The following is a 23,355-nucleotide window of genomic DNA, read 5'->3' as shown; positions in this document are numbered from 1 at the left end:
AATACTATATTATTATTATTATTACTATTAATATTAATAATAAAAATATTTTCAATTATTAATTTAAAATTATTTTAAAAAGAAAGTTTTAATTCATTATTTAAGTTGAGGGAGATTCATCGGTTCCATTCGTATAGTTAATAATAGGAATGCTTCTGAAGCGATATGTGTTGTTTATAAGCATCTGATGATGTTTATAAACAAAGACAAGAAAAGAACAGTGGATGTCGCCAATGAAATCGAGTCGAAATGAGTAACTATATCCCAGCTCTACACATCCAAAGCCCATCAAAATCGGGATGGCTACGACAAGGTTCCCTTGTGCTGGCTTAGCCCAAATCAGCACAACTTCCAAAATCCTCGGCACAATATTAAGGACACTTTACTCTTGCGCGTGGCCTTTGGCGTTCGGCTTTTTTGTCTATAATTAAAAATTGTCTATAATTAAAAATCAAATCAATTACTCTTATCGTTGTGCCGAGGACTGAAGGTTGTATCGACTTGTGCTAGGTTAATTTCAGATATGCAATTTTATTATATTTGAATAGCTGACGCGAATATATCATTTTTATTCTGAATTGCTAAAAATGATTTTTTATCGTAACTTCTATTATTGTCATTATTTGAACCACTTTTGGCCAATAATAATATTAGCACAATCTAACACAATGAAAATTGAAAAAATTGTGAGAGACTGGTGTAAAAAATCGTTTTTTTTTTAATTTTCTAACGTATTTTTCATATTTTGACTGATGTTGAGGCATAATGTAGCACAAATTTAGTACAATTCAGCACAATTCTTAAAATAAGTTAGTTCCTTAAAAGTGGGAAGGGGGGAGGGGTACTTCTTACAAGCCATTTTAAAGAGAAAACTTTGACGGTCTTTTTTTTGTTTTTTTTTTACGAATATCGTGGATTACTCCATATGTTTTTATGAACAGTCAATATATATTTTTTCTTTAATGTTGAATAACTCTCGGTGAAGAAAAATCTTACAACGCTCAACAAAAAAGCAAATTAAAGGTAATTTACGCTTTCGAAAGATATAAGCTATATTTGTGTCCGATTCCTTATTGCGGCATGAAATTTTGCAAGATTCGTAAAAAATTTCGAAATTTTATGGATTTTGTTATAATCATATATCTCTATAATTTATCAAATCGTTATTAGAGTACAGATCTGAAAAATAAAGATTTTAAGCTTCAAAATACTTTTTCTATATCTCACTGTGACCATTTCATTCTGTATATATCTCATTCTGACCATTTTTGTAAAAGTTACACTTATTTTAAATTTATCCATTTTTTGGAAACACGAGAGATGATGTTTTAATTTCCACGCGTAGTGTATACAGGATATCCCGTTTTTGCCAACTGTTTTTGTATAAATATAATAATAATATAATAATAAATATAATAGACTGAATCGAATCGAAAAGTCCTCTACCATTTTGCAATTTTCGCAATGATTAACGAGCTATTTAAATTACTACAAATTGCCGAATGTTGATCTTCAATAATTTTTTACTCAAATACTATCAACTTTATAGAAAAATAGCAAGAAACAAAAATTGTTTATTTTCTTCTCATAAAGTTATGAGAATTTTTTCAGAATTTTTTAATATCGTATTTTCTTATGTTGATAAAAATAAGAAAATACAGTATTAAAAAATTGATAAAAAATTATGAAAAAATTCATAAAGTTCTATGAGAAGAAAATAAATAATTTTCGTCTCTTGCAAGTTTTCTATAAAGTTGATAGTATTTGAGTAAAAAATTATTGAAGACCAATATTCGGAAATTTTTAGTAATTAATATCTTGTTAACTATTGCGAAAATTGTAAAATGGTAAAGGACTTTTCGACACAATTTAGTGCGCTCTATTTATACAAAAACGGTTGGCAAAAACTTACGGAACATTCTGTATATATAAAAGTATGCTTTATGTAGTTTTATTATATATATAGTGTCAAAATTTGGAGTTTTGTGCTCCTACGCAATGTATCAGAATATTTGATATCATTAAATGTTTTCTAGCTACTCGAATAATCATAATTGCAGAATTGATTTGAGAGAATAATTTTAATATCAGTGAAACAAATACCAACAGCTACGTATACAATCTAGATGTAATCAATTAGCGATTGATCGACAATTATATGTTTCTGAGAATAAAATATTGAATCTAGTAATGTGCATATTGTAATGAATCTAGTAATGTGCATTTGATGTACAATATTAACAGTTTTTTATCAATCTTAGATGCAAGATTGCAAACTTATCTGAATAATATTAAATGCTAGTCTGTCTTCGCTTGTGAGCTCATTGGAGGCCGCCGAAAAAAGGCAAGATCGGAACAAATTCCGCTAGTATCGCAAATATGATGTTCGCGCATCTGTTGAGCTATTCTACATACTACAGGAATCAAATAAAAAAATCAAACTTGAAATGTAATTATTTCTAACATATAGTATATTATAAAGAAAACACGAATTGCGTTAATCGAATCAATCTTGGGCTTTTACGAAAAAGCGACAATTTGATTGGCTACAATCGGCTACACGATCAATAGATCGATTCTCAGCAAATGAGAATGGATTGAAATGAATTGAAATGGATTCAGATTTTCAGAAATATTGATTCACAAATGTTAAAATGAATGCTTTTCAATCCTAAATGTACTTTTATTCATTTATGGGAATTGCATGGAGCATATCTCTATGCCTTTAAATCTAAAAATAATATTAGCTTTTTCTATGCATACACAACACATTGTAAATACTGTTCAATTCAAAATTTTGAATAAGAAATACAGTTTTTCAATCCAATTGCATTCAATTGAATCTAATTGAATCCAATTAAATAAAAAAAAAATATTCTATTCACTATTTAAAATACGCATTCGAATAGAAATAAATTTCAATCCATTTTAATCCATTCTCGTTTGCTGGGTTTCTGACATTCTAGTATTGCCCATAAGATTAGAAAAAAAAATTCTAATTCTTTACTATTACTATTCTTTACTATTCTTAGAGTGCTGTTCCATGATAATCAGCATTTTGGAAAACAGAATTTTGGAAAAATAGTAGAGTGGGGATCATCTGAATTATTTATGCATTACTGTTTATCTGTAAATATACGTTAAATATAAGATTATCGAAATTGAATTTTTATACGTATAAAAGAAATTCATTATTAATAAATAATTGTTCGATAAGTATGCATTAATATATAAGTATTCATTTTTCCAGTATATAAATATAACCATTGAGGAATGTATAAAGGAATATATAAAATTGTATGCTTTTGTCGGTCCGAAATTTTCATTGGGTTGCCCATGGATCAATATTTCCGAAATTGTGAAAAATTAAAAAATTTATTTTAAATATTTTACGAAAAAAGATAATTATTATATAGTAGAAGAATCCGTAAGAAAATTTCGATATTTTTTTTTATTATAACAGAAGATAATGAAAGAAGAGGTTTGAGGTTTGAATAACAGTCCGTTTTCCGAAAAAAATCTCTTCCAGTCATGAAAATTTTGGGCGACAAGCACGAAATTTTATTTGCAATAAATGATTATATTTGCAATAAATGATATAAATGATTATATTTATATACTGGAAAAATGAGTACTTATCGAACAATTTATAATGAATTTCTTTTTACATGTATAGCAATTCAATTTCGATAATCTTGTATTTAACGTATATGTGCAGATGAACAATAATCCCAATAATTCTGATTGGCTGAATCTTCATTGTATTTTTCGAGATTCCGTTTTCCGAAATCCGACTGTCATGGGACAGCATCCTTATATTTCCCAATCAATCAGAGAAATCATTGAAACTATACAAATAAATAGATTTGAAATGTATAAAGTAATCGTAAAAATAACTATTTAAATTGTTGTGGCAAAATGTAATATTACTGTTAACATTACAGATGAGTGAAATTAATATCGTACTAATTCATTACCGGGAAAGAAATAACTGTAACAATAGTAACATGTTTATTTTTTTTTTTAAAGAACTTTTTTTGTATGTATTTTATATAAGATTACGTGCACACACGTAAAAAATAACATTTACTATGTAGAAAAAATTAATTATTTATGTATATGTAGCTACGAATTACAATTAGAACCATCGACCAGGCGCAAGGGACTTGGTCGCTTTATGATGTCAACTCTGGAGTCCATGGCATATCATAATCAAATGATGAAAGTTGTTTTAACCGTTTTTAAACACAATTCGTCAGCAATACAATTTTTCTACGCTCTTGGGTAATGAATTTTTTTAACGCTATTATAAATATACAGATTAATATGATGAATGATTGTTTCTTGCCTTTAGATTGTTTCTTTGCTAGATCTAAGTGTAGGAATCAATCATATTAAAGAATCACTGAGCATTCACTGATCAGTTTTCTCTGCTGAACACAGCCAATGAGAACCCGTGCCCATGGCTCGTTTAAACATTTGAGTTTCTTTATATTATATTTTCTACACATTAACATTAGTTCTTAAAGCGTATTCTTCATAAAAATCGATCTAGATGATTTTTTTTCTTTTTTTACTTTGTTTGAGATCTTATACATCTCATTTAAATAATTAGATAAATTGCCAAATTAAAAAAAATTAAAAAATAAAAACAACTATTGCATTTTTTAATTATTCGAGCAGGAAAAATTGATAGATTAAAAGTGTTAGTAGTATGTTTGGAGGATAACTGAGCTTAAAACATGATGAATTTCATATTTTTATTATTGGGAGTACAAATTAGTTCGGTCCGTTTCCCTAAAGATGGCTTCAATTATTGTGAATTATTGTGAATGATTCATAGTGACAGTTGATTTTGGCGGTTTCAGAGAGGTTAAACATCTGCTAATAATATTTAGTTTATATCGCTTTGAGTTTCATACAAAAACTTTGATTTTGTATTTGAAATGTCGAATTTTGTGTTAACCAAGCAGCATTTGCGGGAGGTTTTGATTTTCTGCTTTAATTGGAAGCGGCTGAAACCCATCGAATGCTTGTCGAAGTTTATGGTAACACTGCTCCAACTGATAAATCACGTAGGGAATGGTTTCGATGTTTCAAGGATGGAGATTTCAGCGTTGAAGACAAGCTCTGGACAGCCAAAAAAATTCGAAGACAAAGAATTAGAGGCATTACTCGAAGAAAATCAGAGTCAAACGCAAGAGGAGCTTGCAGAATCATTGGGGATAACTCAACAAGCCGTTTCTGTATGATTGAGAGCCATGGGAATGATTCAAAAACAAGGAAATTGGGTGCCTTATGAACTGAAACTGAGAGACGTTGAAAGGCGATTTTTCACTTGCGAACAGCTGATTCAAAGACACCAGAGAAAAGATTTTTTACATTGGATTGTGACTAGAGATGAGAAATGGATATTTTACGACAACCCCAAGAAGAAAAAATATTACGCTAAGCCCGGTCAATCGTTGCCATCGACCTCAACATCAATATCATGGCCGAACATTCATGGTTCGAAGATCATGCTTTGTATCTGATGCGAAAAAGATCTTGTTTACTATGAGCAGCTGAAACTGGCGATTCCATTACAGGCGATCGGTATCGGCTACAATTGATTCGTTTGAGCCGTGCATTGCAAGAAAAACGGTCGGAATACAAGCAAAGACATAATAAAGTTATTCTTCTTCATGACAACGCTCGGTCTCATGTCGCTAAAATCATAAAAAAATATTTGGAAACGCTCAAATGGGATGTTTTATCGCACTCGCTGTATTCTCCGGACATTGCTCCTTCTGATTACTGATTGTTCTGAAGAATGCAGCAAGTCACCGGTTCACTTCTTTCGCAGAAATCGAAAATTGGCTCCAAAATTGGAATCGCCTCCAAAGACGAATCAGTTTTTCGAGATGGAATTCGAAAATTGCCTGAGAGATAGGAAAAAGTAGTAGACAGCGATGGACAATACTTTAATTGATCTGTTCATTCATTTTGTTTTGAAATAAATGCATTTTTGAACGGACCGAACTAATTTGTACCTCCATATGTATACAATTAATCAAATATGTATTTACTTTTTAGAAAGTGTTAGAATACGGGAAGATTCGAATCACGACTAATATTTCTTCAAGTAAAGATTCCTTGAAAGTGCAAAAAAATTTTTAAATGCAATAATTTTTTGCACAATTATGTTTATTTGAGATTATGCTAAATTTTTATATAACTTTAATTATGCGTTAATTTTTGTAGACCAATGTATATGTATATATAATTGTTGTATAACTCAAATCTATTTTGCACTGTATGTAATTGACTAATATCGAAATATTCTCTTTTGAGATAGTTCTGTATTGATTTGTTGTATTACTCAATTTGCATTTACCTGTCAAGCTGATTTCATAATGTATTATTTTAATACCTTTTGTATTTTTTATACAAAAATACAACTTAATACAATTTGTATTATTTCTTTATAAATAATACTTATAGATATCTTAAATTTATTGTTAGTATGTTTAATCAAATAAAACTATCCACAAATAAATAATGAAACTCTTGTAAATTAACGCGTAAATGTAAATTATCACTCAAATATGAATGGCAATCAAAATGTTACTATTAAATTTAACTATTTAGATCTTTACTTTGTGTTTAATATGATTTTTGCTGCGATAACTCAAATCGTATTTAAAGAGATGTAATGTACAGTGAAAATACGTTATGTTCACTTGACACAATAGTCATTCGTGAACATTCTAGTAACATCCAACAAAAGCATTTTTCAACTGAATATACGTGCATAAAATATGTAGGATTTACATTTCACATTGTACAGAATTAAAATATCAAATAAAGAATAATAAATTAAATAAATGCACTATTCAAATTTGTGACAGTAAAACGTTACATTACACAATATGAATTGTATTTTTTAAATGCTTCATTAGATGTATCTATCAATTCTCAAACATTATCAATGTCTTATATACACATCGTCTTATATACATACACATACACAGCTTTAATTGGAAATGTCAAATCATAAAAATTGCTAAAAATTAATAATTATCAAAATAATAAAATAAATAATACATGTAAAAAATCACTTTTTAAACATGTGTGGTAATAAATATTAATTCAATTAATATCACAATTACGAAGAATTATTATGTTTTTGTTTTCAGTTGTTAATATACAATGAATTGATATAATATATGCGCGCACGAGGCAAACTAGACTATGCAATTATATGTATACATAATACACAAGTTATATTTACGAATATCTTCATTTCTTAAATATACATCGAATTTCTTGTTGCAATTTAATTTATATTTGAATTGTGCACTTGTTATAATATGCGAACTGTACTAGTACTGTAAGTAAGACCTTTAATCAAAATTACTGTAATTTTATATATACACTGTTTCAGATACAAATTGGACAATTCATATCCACCGGTCTCGGATTTAGACTATATAATTTTGAGTAAACAAAATTTATGTGAATAAATGGAAAATAACACATTACGTTATGTATTATATTTTCTCCCTGATTAAGACTGCGTCTTGTGAAATAAGATCGGCAGTATTTGATGCGGGCATAAGTTTACAATAGGCGATTTCAGAGATGGTCCGACATTATGAAACGTAAGAGGTGCTTTACTTATGGTCCAATCTTCCATATCATTGAATAGTTTCGTCAAATCTACTTCTCCTGATTCCGAAACATTGAAGTGTCGCAAAAAAGAATTGTTAAAACAAGTATCCAAAGCTGACTGATGCAATACCATACCGATACCTTTGCCAGCACCCTCGGGAATGGGAAACGCTCGAAGACTGACAATACTTAAATCTACTGGAAGATTGTAACGAAGTGGTGAGAAATAAGCATGCAGATCGAATGATAGAGAATTATGGGGATGCAACACTATGATTGGATGCAGTAACTCTTCCGAAGCTAAGTGACCGCTTAAAGATAATAATCCCGCCGGATGATTTTTTGGTACTGCAAAGGGACAATTTGTTTCCTTCTTTTCCAGAATTAATGTAAATATATGATTTGTCAACAGATTGTCCATTACACCTTGTCCTAATCCTCGATTGTCATCCTGAAGTAATCTTCTATCTTGCATAATCTATAAAAAAAAATTATTGCGTTCATAATTATTGTGTTAGATCAAAAATATGAGAGTGACCATCATGTTGTATTATCTCATGTTAAGGAACCTAATGTGATGAGAAACATTTTAACATTGTTTATGTAATCATATTTGATTCATTTTTCTTACATGTAGTTTATGTTCATTTAATATTTTGTAATAATTTTGTAATAATTTTTGCGACTGAAGGAGACATTGTAATGTTAAATCTAGTTTCGCTCGAATTTTAATGTTTTAAATTAAATATATATTATAATTTATTTAAATATAATTTATTGTCAACATTTTGTTTATCATTAACTTCTCTTTAGCTTTTTTGATAATTTTATTTTCATATTGTTATACAAAAATGTTTATCACACAAACAAACATGGCTATAAATTTATTTTGATATACGTCGTAATATCTCACTATTGAATTGACATTTTATGGTATGCCCCGATATTAATTAAATATTATGCGTACGTAATATACAAATATAGATCCTATATAAAAGCAAGAACAATTATTTAATAAAAATATCATTGTATATTTGTATGATAATCTTGAAGATGCCGAGAGGGGCCCTTCATGATATACCTTCATATTATATTATCATATCATCATGCCTAAGTGATAGAAGCTCTGTGATTAGGTAACTTTAATCGCTATTAATTTAAAAACTATTATGGCATACATACATATTAGAACGTTCTTATTTTTCGAATTCTTTTCATCTTACTCCCTAGAATGATTCCACTCACAAAAATTTTTGTAAAATTTTAGCTCGAAAGGATATCGGTAACTTGTGCTCCCGGTTCGTTAAACTAGAGCACTATAATTTAGATATTTGCATCCGTCAATTTTAATCCTTTCCCCACTCTTTGTTCTCTCTTTAATCTTCTCTCTTCAATCTTCAAAGTTTAGGCGGAGTGAAAAGAGAGCAAGGGATTGAGGAAAGGAGCAAAAAACTAAAAAAAGAACTAAAAATGATGCAAATATTTATATTTATAGTGCCTTAGTTCATATTTATAGTGCCGATTGTCATTCATATGAGTATTTAGCATTCCCTTAATTCCAATATCTTTGAACTTTCTGTTCAAAGATATTGGAATTAAGGGAATGATAAATACTCATATGAATGACAATCGATTTAGATATATTACTGCCTTTATTTTTAAAAAAATTGATTAAAAAGTTGTCACTTATGCGTAAAACTTCACCTCTTGTATCACTGAAAAGGATATACGTTCCCATTCAGTTAGCATTAATATTTTAAGTAAATATTTTTAACAATCAAAGATAACTATGTGAGGGAAAAGAAAGAAGAAGAGGGAAGAGGAGATGACACTCGCGAGCACATAAACATGACTGAGGCCCAGTTCCACAACTGACGGTTAACTCATAACTGAGGTTCCACTTCCCAGCAAACGAGAATGGATTAAAATGAATTGAAATTTTTTTCTATCCGAATGCGTATTTTAAATAGCGAATATTTTTTTAATTGGATTTTAATTGGATTCAATTAGATTCAATTGGATGCAATTGGATTGAAAAATTGCATTTTCTATTCAAAATTTTGAATTGAACAGTATTCACAATGTGTTGTGTGTGTACAGAAAAAGCTAATATTATTTTTAAATTGAAAGGCACAGAGATATGCTCCATGCAATTCCTATAAAAATGCATTCAGGATTGAAAAGCATTCATTTTAATATATGAATCAATATTTCTAAAAATCTAAATCCATTTCAATTCATTTCAATTCATTCTTGTTTGCTGGGGGATTATGAATTTTCTATTGTACGTTACCCGCCATCACTTCTTCATTTGGTAAATGTGTTATTCATTCTCTCCTTCAAGTACAATCAGCTAAACTAGTGACGAAATTATATAGATATAATAAAAATATCATCATTTAATAGATATAATACAATATAAACAATTTACATTCTACTCAGACAACATTGGATAAGTGTCGGATAATCTAATCTCGCTTGGCCAATGTCGCGCGCCGTGATTAGTCTAATATTCGGGCTTGTTCGACTTGCTGTGTTCACATCGATCATTCATTTTACTTCTAATCAAAGAGAAATAAATAAACATAGCTCAATTATTTTTACGTTACAATTTTTTTTAACTTAGTTGGATTAAAACGAACAATTTCCTACTTATAATTTTAAATAATTTAAGTAGCATTTATGATTCATTTTTAAATAAAAATTTTTTTTATTCAATTAGATTGAAAAATTGCATTTCATATTCAGAATATTGAATTGAATAATATTCACGTTGCACAGAAATTGCTGATATTATTTTTAAATTTAACTGAATTAAAAAAATCGTACTTTCTATTCACAATTCTGAATTGAGTAGTATTCACGATGCACAGAAAATGTTAATATTATTTTTAGATTGAAAAGCATAGAGATATGCTCTATGCAATTCCTATAAATGAATAAAAATGCAGTCAGGATTAAAGAGGATTCATTTTAACATTCATGAATCCGTATTTCTGAAAATCTGAATCCGTTTTATGATCCTGAATCCATTTCAATTCATTCTCGTTTACTAGGCCAGAGATTCCAGGTTCGAATCTTAAGATGCGTTTTTTAAATATCAATTTGAAGTAGTTAATTTCAGATATAATTATTATAAATGTCTTAGAAATAAAATTTGTAATCCTTAAAGATGAATGTTTTTTTTTCGAATATTAAACTAGTGTCAGCTCGGATTCAATCCATTCAATCCGTTTTCATGGATTTAAAGTACATATATTTAAAAAATTTTAATTCATTTTAATCCATTTTAATTTCTCATTTGCTGGGAAGTTAAACCTCAGTTAAAAGTTAATTGTGAAAATGAATCTAATTTAAATAAGTCCCATGTAATCGTCAGTTAACTTAACTTAACCGAGATTGGTGAAAGAGACCCTAAATCTATGATAGAATTAATAAGGTGAAGTATACTTTCGTGGATGCGCAATAAGAAAGTGAATTTGGATAACTGTTCCATATAATCAGCATTATTATATGCAGGAAAGTACATATTGGGGAACATTTGATTGGTTATTTCCAGTATTGCTATCGCCTTTTATTTGATTGACTATTTTCAATATTGTTTATGCGCAATGTGTATATGTGTATGCGCGCGCGCGCGTATGTTTCACCTTATTAATTCCACTGAATCCGACCAGGACATCTCCTATCAAGGAACAAAGTCGGAATGTGGATTCCAATCAGAATTATTTCGTTTTTCCCAGAAAACACAATAGAAATCTAGGGATAATTGAATAATTCCGATCGGAATCCATTCCGATTTTATTCTATGATAGATAATCTCCACGCGATATACCTTAGATAATGCTAATGCTAAATTATAAGAAATTTGGAAGAAATAGACACAACAGACAATGTCAGAGCTATGTGTGAGTGGCAGGACAAAAGTCTACTATGGAGGAGATCCGGCCTCAGTTAGAATCTGGGAGCCCGGAATGCCCTGATATTTTTCTTATGTTGTCGCTTATTTTTTACACTATTGTGACTTTCAAATCTCTTAACTCGAAAAGTACTAATTAAAAAGAGGTTTTATTATAGTGTTTTGAAAAGCTCTTGATTTCAGCTATTAGATTTTGAAAAAAAAAGGATGTTTTATTTAAAAAAAAAGTCGATTTAATCTTGATGGCATTCAAAGGGTCAAATGATAAGATTTTAATAGATCATTTAAAACCTTACAACTTTTGTATGAAATATTTTTCTCAGAAATGCTTACTTTTCAAGTATTTAAAGGATCCGGGACTTTTTTTATCCTGTATAGATACCTATATGTATGTATGTACATGATACATATGCTTTTAAAATTAAGATGTAACAAAAATTATAGCGTTTTTCACTGACAGAACTCTCACTTACAGAGGTGTGCACTTGGTGCACATTAAAGTTGTTGTACATTAACCTAATCTGAATGTGAGATATCTCAATTAATAAAATATCCAATATTTTATCAAATACCGTAATAAAATATATCGAGGATTTCACGGTTTAATTTATTTTTATATTTGTATTAAACGTACATTTTTATTTTTTTATCAATTTATGTACAATGACTTTAAAGTGCATTGAGTACACACCAGCTCTGCCAGTGAAAAACGCTATGACACTGCATATTTAATTTTAATGAAAAACTAAATTTTTAATGAACATATTCTTGAATGAAACATATTTTTCATTCAAGAAAATTATTATTACGTAAGTAAGTGTAAGTTTTTAGTTTTTAGCTTAACTTTTCATTTTACTTGTTTGCACTAATTGTAAGATGTACAACATTTTCTGAAGACAAAGTTATTAACTCACCTCAAGTTCACCAGATGCCATAGAGGCTACGCCTAATGGTTGTGCTGTAGCAACTGTTAACCTAACTCTTTTATCTTCTATATATGCGCTTGCTGCCATCGGATAATAATTCCCTTGCGTGGGAAGCTTAGAAAATCTTTGCCGTCGAATTATCTAAAATTAATCGGATAAAGTATACATCACAATTATATCTCAACAAAAAAATCTTACAAATCTTGTTTAAGGACTAAAATATAATTTTTAATTCGTTACATTAATATGCTTACATTGAGTCCATTTAAATCTGTGAAGAATTGGTTACCGGATGCAATGTCTGTGTTGAAACGCATTGCAAGTTCATAGTTTTGTGTCTCCGTTATGTCGACTTCATTTAATATATGTAATCCGAGCCCATCACTGCCAGGAGAATTAAACAGTGTACAAGTGTGCCGTACGTACGGTAATTCTATAAACACTTTCGATAAAATTGGTCCAGATACTAAATGAATAATTGCCCTGCCGTCCATAAACACCACATCTGGTTCCGATTTGTCAGGCAGGAATAAGTAAGCGCCACTTCTATCTTTACCGGAACTTCTAGTACCATATTTTACGAAATCTAAATGCACGGGAAACATGGTATTGTCGACTCGTAAAGCTTTCAACAAACCAGATTTCCCGAAAGAAGCGGATAAATTCGGCCGTTGAGAAATTGAAAATTCTTGCGAATGCGACATAATTGTCAAATGACTAAAACCAGGAATCGATGGAAAACTTATGTCAGTGTTAAAAATTGTGACATTAGCCAGATACACTTCCCTGTTCGAAGAAGAAAAGTCTAATAATTTTATTTTTATAGCATATTAAAGCTCATGCAATATTTTATAAAATGATGAAAAAATATATTTAATAGCTAATAAAGCTTTGTACTACTAAAGGGCCTTTCAAAAAGGATGCTCGATTTTAAATAAAACAAGTTATGTGTGAGATATCCACTCCAATTTTTTTTTATTTGAAAGAATATTTTATGGCATTAAGTATGGAATATAACATCGCTCAAATGTCCGCTGCGGCCTCGTTTGGTGACACGTATTCGGGCGGTCCAATTTTCGATAACTTTCTCGCATAAATCTGGCTGAATTTGCTGGATGGAGTTTGTTGACTTTGAGAGCATCAATTGTTTGTAGTTTATTCATATAGACCTGCGATTTAAGATAGCTCCAAAGAAAGAAGTCTAAAGGCGTTAAATCGCACGATCTTGGTGGCCAGTTCACGTCGCCGCCGCGCGAGATAACCATGCCCTCAAATCGCTCGTGCAGAATATTCATCGTGGCATGAGGTGTGGCAACAGGTGGCACGTAGCGCCATCCTGTTGGAACCACATGTTATCCATATCACGGTATCCATATCATCCATTTTTAGACCACAAGAAGTTGCTTACCATCGATCTGTAGTGTTCGCCATTGACAGTTATGGCAACGCCCGCTTCGTTTTGAAAGAAGTACGGACCGATGATTCCGCCGGACCAAAATCCGCACCAAACAGTGACTTTCTCGGGATGCATTTGGAGCTGGTGTATCTCGGTGGATTGGTATCGTCTCAAATTCGACAATTTTGCTTGTTCACATATCCATTTATCCAAAAATGGGCCTCATTGCTAATGATTTGTTTGGCGAAATTTGGGTTAACTTCCAAATGCTCCAGAACCCAATCAGCGAACACACGGCATTGTCTATGGTTGTTTACCTTAAATTCCTGGGTCAGTTGAATTTTATAGGGGTGCAGACCCAAGTCCTGACGCAAAATTCGCCAAGTTGAAGTCGCAGAAAGGCCAAGTTCTTGTGAATGACGAGAAATTGACCGCCTCGGGTTTTCCCGTACACTCTCACGCACAGCAGCGATGTTTTCAGCATCTTGCGTTTCGGCGACATACTGATGTTGGCTGATTATTTATCGAACCGGTGGACTCAAATTTGACCATCAAACGTCGAATAGTCGACTCGGTAGGACGGTTGTAGCGAGGATAAAAATCACGTAATGCGCGGAACGTTTCTCAAACGGAGCACTGATTTTGATAATAAAATTTTATGATTTGCATACGTTGCTCAACACTATGACTTCCATGGTGATTTGCCATACACTACTAAACAATTCACAACAAATTTAACAGATGTCACTTTAACAACATGACTACTATGATCTATTGTAAAAAATTTCGAGCGTCCCTATTGAAAGACCCTATAGTATAGCATATAGTATTGTGTGTGATTAATGTTTTTACATAATCATTGTGCTTACTTCGTATATGACGCTTTGTGTGATGTGTGAACTATATATGTAGTAATACCAAATCCTGGTACAGTGACTAAAAATGATAATTCATATCTAGCCGTGGACAATGCAGCTGGACCAATCCAAACAGGAGACACTTGACATTTAACAGTCTGTCCTCTTCGATCTGTAACTCTAACGAATGGCGTCGATACAATCAAGGTTTGCACTTTTGTTCTCTCTCTTGGGAGAGAATTGTATAGAATAATTTTTCTCGACGGCTTATCGTCTCCAAGGTTGAGAACATGCTTCTCACCTACGCTCGTGTGATGCGACCTTTGAAAAAAATAATTACATATATACTTTATATTGATATAAAATGTATATATAATATATAAATTCATTATATGAATGCATAAAATCAATGAGTGCATTCATTATTATGATCGCTCACTGAATGTTCAGTGAGCTCTTGTATTTGTTTGATCTATATTTTTCTAACGGAATATGCTAATTAGATGCAAGAGCTCACTGAGCGCTCAGTACTGAATGCACCCAATATTTTATATGTAAATTCATTATATGAGTTTATACACAAAATATTGGTTTTATTATTCGTTATTAAATATTTTAATACCTAGTTTCATCCAATGAGAAATACACAGCTTCTACATCCATAGGTGATATTTGAGGAGTTCTCAATAAATGTGCTATAGATTGTTGCAGCACATGTGCCGAGTTATTCAACGCCATTATCATCTTCTGGGCATAATCTATCACAACATTGTCTCTGGCAGTTCCGGTAACTCCGTCGTGATGTTGAAACAGAGAGTGCCACATCCTGGCTTTGCTTAAACGAGACGCAAGGCTTCCTTCTATTAATTGATCATTGCTTCTAGCCCAAGCTATAGCAGTTAATGCTTCTGATCCTCTTAAGGAACCCAACAATACACGATCCAATCTTTTATGAAAAGGTCTATACAAATTTAAGAATTTTATTAGACGATTTATTTAAATACAATGGAAAGCTTTTGGTCTAAAGAAACTTTTGTACCTAGAGGTATAGTAACCACTCCAATAATGATCATCTCTATCGGAATATGTAAAGAAATCGCCAGACAACGTAGGAAATTCATTAAAATTGTGTTTTTCTCTGATCGCCTCAAAATAATCACTCAATGTTCCAAATTGTATTTGAACGTTCAAATGTTGATTTTCGTTCATATAATTGAAAAGTTTTTGATAATTGTCATATTGAGCTTCCCACTCGGTGAGATGTGTATACCTGAAGTCATCGCCTAAAGGCGCAAGTACTACATTAGTCTTGAAAAGTTGCGCTTTCTTGCGATACTGATCCAGTAAAAGCAACGCTCTCTCTGCTACATTTGCTCTGGTGATGGTTTTCGGCGGAATCTTCCACGGGCAGCTGAGACCAAAATTCTGCATTCTGTAAAAATCAAATTGGCAACATACTTTTGGATCCGGGCCGCACGTATGAGGAACATCGTAGCTATAAAATGGCATAACATGAGTTAAAAATTCTGTAGAACCGTCATCGTCCCATAATTGTCTCCAACGAAATTCGAGATTTTTATTCTTAGCAAGTCTCTTTTTTACTGAATAATGAACCCTTTGTATCAAAAGGTTCTCCAAGCCTGAATTCTTTAAGAGATACGGCATAGTGGGAGAAAGACCAAAAGGATCAATGGCCCATCCTGAATTTGGTGTATAATCCAGATTATATTTTAGCCACTGATGACCCTCAGTTAATTGCGTCAATTGAGCGATCCAATGAGATACAGATTCATCTGGCATCACCCATCCTCCGGACACAATTTCCAATTGTCCGTCGTGAATTAGACGACGTACTTCGTCTTTTATTTCTTTGGACTGATCGTCCCACCAAAGTTTAAAGAAAGATATTTCCGCCCAAATAAATTTGCGTCTCCTGTCTTCGCCCAGTTTGATCACCATATTGTTCAATATGCTCCTTGTTTGAAACATATAGTATTTTTCAAAAGTATTTAACCATCCGGGATCGTTGTGCGAGTGAGGTACGACAAAAACTTTTAATTTTCTATTAGGATGCCATTGTTTTTCATCGTACATGATGTTCCAACCTTGTTTCCAAACTCCACCATCTGGATTATCAAACTCTAATTGCTTATACAATTCTAACATCTGTATGTCAACCTTGGGGACTTTCTGAATATTAAAATTACATGTGAAACTTTTTTCTAAACGTGAATTCTTAGTATTAGAGTGATTAAAATGACTTGGTTGTATAATAGGTACAAAATTATTTTTTATTTTTGCTGCTTGCTCCTGCAAAGCGTTCATAACTTTGTGATGTTCATCAAAGTCCTTTTCTAATTTTGCCAGTCTGTTTTCCAAATGGAGCCACTGATTCTGGAAAAAAAAACCAAGTAGTTTTTTTCTAAACTGCGGCAGATCTAGTTTAAGAGAGAAGATGCGTTTGAAAATGTCAACATATCAATTAAAACATAAATTTTCTTAAACATCTTAAACAATCTTAAAACATAAATTTTTTGTACATTTTGTACATTATATAAAATGATTTTTGCATATTTTAATACTTTCATAGCCGGTAATTTTTTCGCCTTTCAAAAACTGGAAAACTAGTTTCGCTTGAATATGACTCGAAATTATTTAGATAAAGATAAAATTTAGAAAGATAAAATAATTATAAATTAGATAAAGATAAACGTAAACTTAGATAAGATAAAGATGATTTTATTTCAAACTTGTCTAGATTAAACATGAAATTATAAATTATGTCATCGAGATAATTTTAATATCGCTTTTAAACACAAGGATACACACAAGGATAAAATCAACACAAGGATAAATTCAAGGATAAAATCAATATATTCATATTCTTATTTAATTAAATGATAAACAGTGAAAGGGAGGAAAGGAGAATAAATTTTTATTAAAGGGATAAATATATATAAGAGATAAAGAAACTAAAGGTAGGGAAGAGGGACAGAGAAGAAGAGAGAAAAAAAGTGGATAAAGAAAAAATTAGAGAATTTGCAATATAGTAGTGATTAGAAAGAGTGATGTATAGAAAGAGTGATGTAGTCAAGAGAATGAAGAGAAAAACAAGGAAATTATAAACAAGGAAAAATAAACATAAATTAAAAGGGGAGAAAGTATTTATAGAAAATTATTTGAGCTGAAAGGAGAGAAAAATTTAGGAAAAAATGAATAGAGCAAAGAAGCAAAGAGATAAGAGAAAAGAAGTAAAAAGTAGGATTAGGAAGATTGAGAGTTGAAGAGGTAGGAAGGGATGGGCAGAGATAGAAAAAGAGGTGAAGAGAAATAAAGGCATTGTAGGAGAGATTAAAGTGAATAATAATGCTACGAATGGAGAGGAGAAGAATTTCGGCTGAGTCAAGAAGGAGAAGTAGAAAGAGGGAAGAAGAGGATGGGGAAAAATGAGAGAGGGAGAAGAGACAGGTAAGAAAGCAGAGGGAGCAAGCAAAAGAAAGAGGAAGGGGAAATGTAGAGTGAGAAAGAAAAGGAGGAACGAGAAAAATAAAAGAAAATAGGTATAAGTGAAAGGGGGAGGATAGAAAAGCTAATAAGAGGAAAAGAGAAAGGGAGAGCTATGTTATTTTGGAATTGTGTGGGGATATGTAATAAGAATATGGATTTTTCAAGGTGAGAGATTTTGATTTTATGGTATCAACCTATGTGAAATATAAGTACAGGAGAAAGATTGAGTTAAACGGCAGATTTCCAAGAACATATGTATGGGAGTGTTATTTTGCTAGAAGGGACGGGAGGAGAGGTAGAGCCAGGGAAGAGTGGTAGTTTTATAGAGAAAAGAAATGATGGGAGGATTTCAAGGAGATAAGCTAATGTACGAGAAGGTGGAAGGTAATATAATAAGTACGAATTTAATATTGGGAGTATAAATTAGTTCGGTCCGTTTTTTTGTGTTCAAAAATGCATTTATTTCAAAACAAAATGAATGAACGGATCAATTATTGTCCATCGTTGCCTACTACTTTTTTCCCATCTCTCAGGTAATTTTCGAATTCTATCTCGAAAAATGATTCGTCTTTGGAGGTGATTCAATTTTGGAGCCAATTTTCGATTTTTGCGAAAGAAGTGAGCCGGTGATTTGCTGCATCCTTCGGAACAACTAGTAATCAGAAGGAGCAATGTCCAGAGAATACGGCGGGTGCGGTAAAACATCCCATTTGAGCGATTCCAAATATTTTTTTATTACGACTTTAGCGACATGAGGCCGAGCGTTGTTATGAAGAAGAATAACTTTATCATGTCTTTGCTCATATTCCGGCCATTTTTCTTGCAATGCACAGCTCAAACGAATCAATTGTAGCCGATACCGATCGCCCGTAATAGAATCACCGGGTTTCAGCAGCTCATAGTAAACAAGGTCCCAGATACAGAGCATGATCTTCGAAGCATGAATGTTCGGCTGTGGTGTTGATGTTGAGATCGATGGCAACGATTGACTAGGCTTAGCATAGTATTTTTTCTTCTTGGGATTGTCGTAGAATATCCACTTCTCATCTCCAGTCACAATCCAATGCAAAAAATCTTTTCTCTGTTGTTTTTGAATCAGCTGTTCGCAAGTAAAAAATCGCCTTTCAATATCTCTCGGTTTCAGTTCATAAAGCATCCAATTTTCTTGTTTTTGAATCATTCTTATGGCTCTCAATCGTACAGAAACGGCTTGTTGAGTTACTCCCCAATGATTCTGCAAGCTCCTCTTGCATTTGACTCTGATCTTCTTCGAGTAATGCCTCTAATTATTTATCTTCGAATTTTTTTGGCTGTCCAGAGCGAGGTTTGTCTTCAACGCTGAAATCTCCATCCTTGAAACGTCGAAACCATTCCCTATGTGATTTATCAGTTGGAGCAGTGTCACCATAAACTTCGACAAACATTCGATGGGCTTCAGCCGTACTTTTCTTCCAATTAAAGCAGAAAATCAAAACCTCCCGCAAATGCTGCTTGATTAACACAAAATTCGACATTTCAAACACAATAAAAATCAAGGTTTTTGTATGAAACTCAAAACGATATAAACTGAATATTATTAGCAGATGTTTAATTTCTCTGAAACCACTAAAATCAGCTGTCACTATGAACCATTCACAACAGCTGGGGCCATCTTTAGGGAAACGGATCGAACTAATTTGTACTCCCAATAATAAATAATGAAAAAAATAGGATTATTTCTGTTTATGAAGAACAAGGAGAATTTAGAGGAAAAGTTGGAAGGATTTATGAAGGAAGAGGAAGAAGAAAATTTAATCATAGGTGGAGATTTTAATATAATAATAGGGGAGCTGGGAGGAATGGAAATGGAAGGGGAGGATATGGAGAGATATAACAAGGATAAAATAGGAAATAGAGGTAGAAGCTTTGTGGGTAAGAGATAAAGGTTTATACATTGTAAACAGAAATACGCCAGGTGGGGTATATGTCAATTGCCCATATTGCTAATTGACTATTAATTTAAAATAATGTAATCTCAAAGCAGTCATTCCCCATCAGGTGAGAGAATGAATATGCAATACATTGGGGAAATTTCGAGTTTAGTTCGCTCTACTTGTCCATGAAATATTTGGCAATTATTTCCAAATACCCTGTATATAGGAGTGAGGGATAATAGATTACATAATGAAGACGTAAAGAATGATGAAAGATTAATGAAGATGTACAGAATAAGATTATAGATTTTAAGGTTCATGTAAGAATGGACTCAGATCACTTACCTTTGTGCCTGAAGATCAAAGAGCAACGGGAAGAAAAGGATTCGATCACAGAGGCTGAACGGCTATGGGAAGAAGAAACAATAGCCTGGGATGAGGAGACAATTAAAAGATACAAAAAAACGCAACAAAGAAAGAGAAGTGAAAGGAAGAAAAGTGAAAGGAATACAGAAAGTAAAAAGTATAGAAGAAAGTTGGGAGGAAATTAAGCAAATTGTATATGGTGCAATGATAAAAAGGAAAAAAAAAGAACAAGACTGATGCGATAGGAATAGTACTAAAGGAAAGAGAGAAGTTAAGAAGTTGTATTGGAGGAAAAAAAGTAGAAAGATAGAAGGCAATTTAGGGAATTACTGAAGAAAAAGCAAAGAGAAAAAAAGCTCTTGAATATTATTCAAGATCATGTCCTATATTTTTTAAGATCAAGGCCATTGAAGACCTCTTATTTTCTTTTTTGCACTAAAAATTCATTTTTACATTAAAATGAAAATAAAAAGTACAACCTCCAATGACCTTTGATCTTGACAAATGTTATCCAGGACATAATCCTGACTGGAACAGCATTCAAGAGGTTTTAGCCGTCGGTCGGACGTCTTGCGTAATGCCAGCAGTACTGTAACTTTCAAGCCTTGTAACTCGAAAAGTACGTAATGAAAAATAACTTTATTATAATGTTTTGAAAAGCTCATGACATCAGATATTAGATTCTGTCATCAAAAATAGGATGTTCCATTAAAAAAAAATGATGTTGACCTTGGCGACGCCACCCAAAGTACCTTCAAATCAATGGTATCTTTTTATATCCCCGCCTGAACTATACAACTTTTGTTTGAAACATTTTTCCGTATCTATCATAGTTTTCGAGAAATTTTAATACATTATTTAAAATGGGACACCCTGTATATATAAGCATAATTTGTTTACAATATGATAAAAAATATAATTCTTATATTTAAAAAAACAAGACATAAATAATATTGATAAGTAAATTAACACATTATAAAATTTAGACATTATAAAATACTAAAATTCATTTTTTTAAAGCTTGAATTTATTCGTTAAATGCATCTACTTCCTTCTGAACATTTTCTAAGATTCGAATTTAGCCAGTCTTAAGAAAATCGGTAGTCTTACTAAGATGTAGTCTAATCTAAGATGCCTTTCCATGTTGATGTTCGATCATTTTTAGTTGTTTTTCAAAACAGATAAAAATTAATGAATATCAAGCATCAATTTTGATTACATGATTTATTTTGACATTAAAAATGAACGTCAAGTTTCAGCATGAAAAGGCATTTTTAATCGTACAAGTAGCTAACTTCACTGATTCACGATAAGACTTAAGATTATCAATTATCGACTCATTGTAGAATCAACATGCGAGATCTATAATAGAAGTCTCTAAAGTGATTCTAAAGTGAAGAGATAATACGTGATCTACAATAGAAGTCGTAGTGATCGTAAAGTCTGAAATCGTAAGAAATTGACCATTATAGTCGATTATTCTCCTCACATTCGACTATGATTGGTTAATTTCTTATGATTTCAGACTTTACGACCACAACGACTTCTACTGTAGACCACCTATTATCCCATCACAAGTTGTTAGCATATTACAAACAACTGATCGGCTGCGATCTGGCAGTTAGAGTCTAGTCAAATTTGTCAATTATTTATCAAAAAATGATCAAACAAAATAGAATTTAAATTTAATTAAAAATAGAACTCGAAAAATTTTCCTAACAATTTCAATAAAATTCCATGAGAATTCCAGGATTTTCAAGGATAAAAATTCCTTGAAAATTTTAGGTTTTCTGGGTTTTTCTCAGTAGACACTCTGATTAGATGGAAGCACAGAACTGGAAGACGAAGAGCTGAAGGAAGAGGAGATAAGGATCAAAAAAAATGAAAAAATGAAACTTAAAAAAGCGGCTAACATCGACGGGATACCGAAGGAAATATTTATTATGAACGAAAGCTAGTATTTTTGATAAAGTTGATGTGAAGAAAAGGTAAGATTCCGGAAGATTGGAAAAAAACATAGTAATGCTTTTATACAAGAGAGAAGATTAAGAAAAGTTAACGAATTATAGAGGAATATTACTGCTATATACAGCGTAAAAATTGTATGCGGAAGTGAAAAATAGATTAGAGAGAGAGGCAGAGGAGAAAAGAAAAACCGAGAAGGTATTTATGATGTGTGGATTTACAGGCTGTCTTTGATAAGATAAACAGAGACAAGTTATGAGACTGCTTGAGGAAGGAAGGAATAAGCAAGGATTTGATTAGAAGAATTGAGAGGACCTATGACGAGACGCAAGTAAGAATGAAATTAAGAAATATCTAAAGTTTTATAACAAGAAAGGGCATGAGGCAGAGATATAATTCACTTCTTTTTAATTTGAACATACGAATTTAGATGAAAAATTTAGGAAGAATAGGTATAATTAATTTAAGGCTTTTTTTAAACGAGCAATTATAGTTAACTCAAAAAATAAAATTCGTTTTTTAATTACATACGCACAGCATTATAAAATTCATCAAACGTTTCGACTTACAAAGTCTTCTTCAGTGATAATAAATAATAACATTTTTATATATAACCCCCTTACAAAGTCAAATTCTTACGAAATTACATATAATATACAATAAAATTGTCGCTCAAATCTAATTTTACATATTCATTTCTGCATTAGGATATTAAAATTCGAAATAGGTATTCAGTCAGAAGTTTGGAAGTCCAAATTGTGAAAGTGTGTTTTACTGATTCTTCGATTGTTATCGAGAATCCAGCTCAGTCAATAATTTAATAAAAAATACGACAGTCTGATCGAGGATTTCT

General features: G+C 31.7%; 2 protein-coding genes across 5 annotated transcripts in view; one reads left to right on the top strand and one right to left on the bottom strand.

The window, feature by feature from the left end:
* The window catches only part of LOC108688320 (N-alpha-acetyltransferase 40), a 10,870-nt gene extending 3,356 nt beyond the window's left edge, over positions 1 to 7,514 (top strand). For both annotated transcript variants that reach the window (XM_018194529.1, XM_018194520.1), the window contains exons 3-4: positions 4,126 to 4,284; positions 7,427 to 7,514. In XM_018194529.1, the coding sequence (XP_018050018.1) occupies positions 4,126 to 4,284; positions 7,427 to 7,505 (238 nt within the window). In that variant the 3' untranslated portion in view covers positions 7,506 to 7,514. The remainder of the gene's footprint in view (positions 1 to 4,125; positions 4,285 to 7,426) is intronic.
* The window catches only part of LOC108688288 (alpha-mannosidase 2), a 34,790-nt gene continuing 18,703 nt past the window's right edge, over positions 7,269 to 23,355 (bottom strand). For 2 of the 3 annotated variants that reach the window (XM_018194495.1, XM_018194486.1), the window contains exons 3-8: positions 15,791 to 17,145; positions 15,374 to 15,712; positions 14,764 to 15,072; positions 12,753 to 13,284; positions 12,487 to 12,639; positions 7,550 to 8,131 (exon numbers count right to left, since the gene is read on the bottom strand). In XM_018194495.1, the coding sequence (XP_018049984.1) occupies positions 7,550 to 8,131; positions 12,487 to 12,639; positions 12,753 to 13,284; positions 14,764 to 15,072; positions 15,374 to 15,712; positions 15,791 to 17,145 (3,270 nt within the window). Of the gene's footprint in view, positions 8,132 to 12,486; positions 12,640 to 12,752; positions 13,285 to 14,763; positions 15,073 to 15,373; positions 15,713 to 15,790; positions 17,146 to 23,355 lie in introns of all 3 variants that reach the window. The other variant, XM_018194480.1, reaches the window with a different exon arrangement.

The sequence above is a fragment of the Atta colombica genome, unplaced genomic scaffold (genome assembly GCF_001594045.1).
Source record: "Atta colombica isolate Treedump-2 unplaced genomic scaffold, Acol1.0 scaffold104, whole genome shotgun sequence".
Classification (NCBI taxonomy): Eukaryota; Metazoa; Arthropoda; class Insecta; order Hymenoptera; family Formicidae; genus Atta; species Atta colombica.
This window is presented reverse-complemented; position numbering and strand designations above follow the sequence as displayed.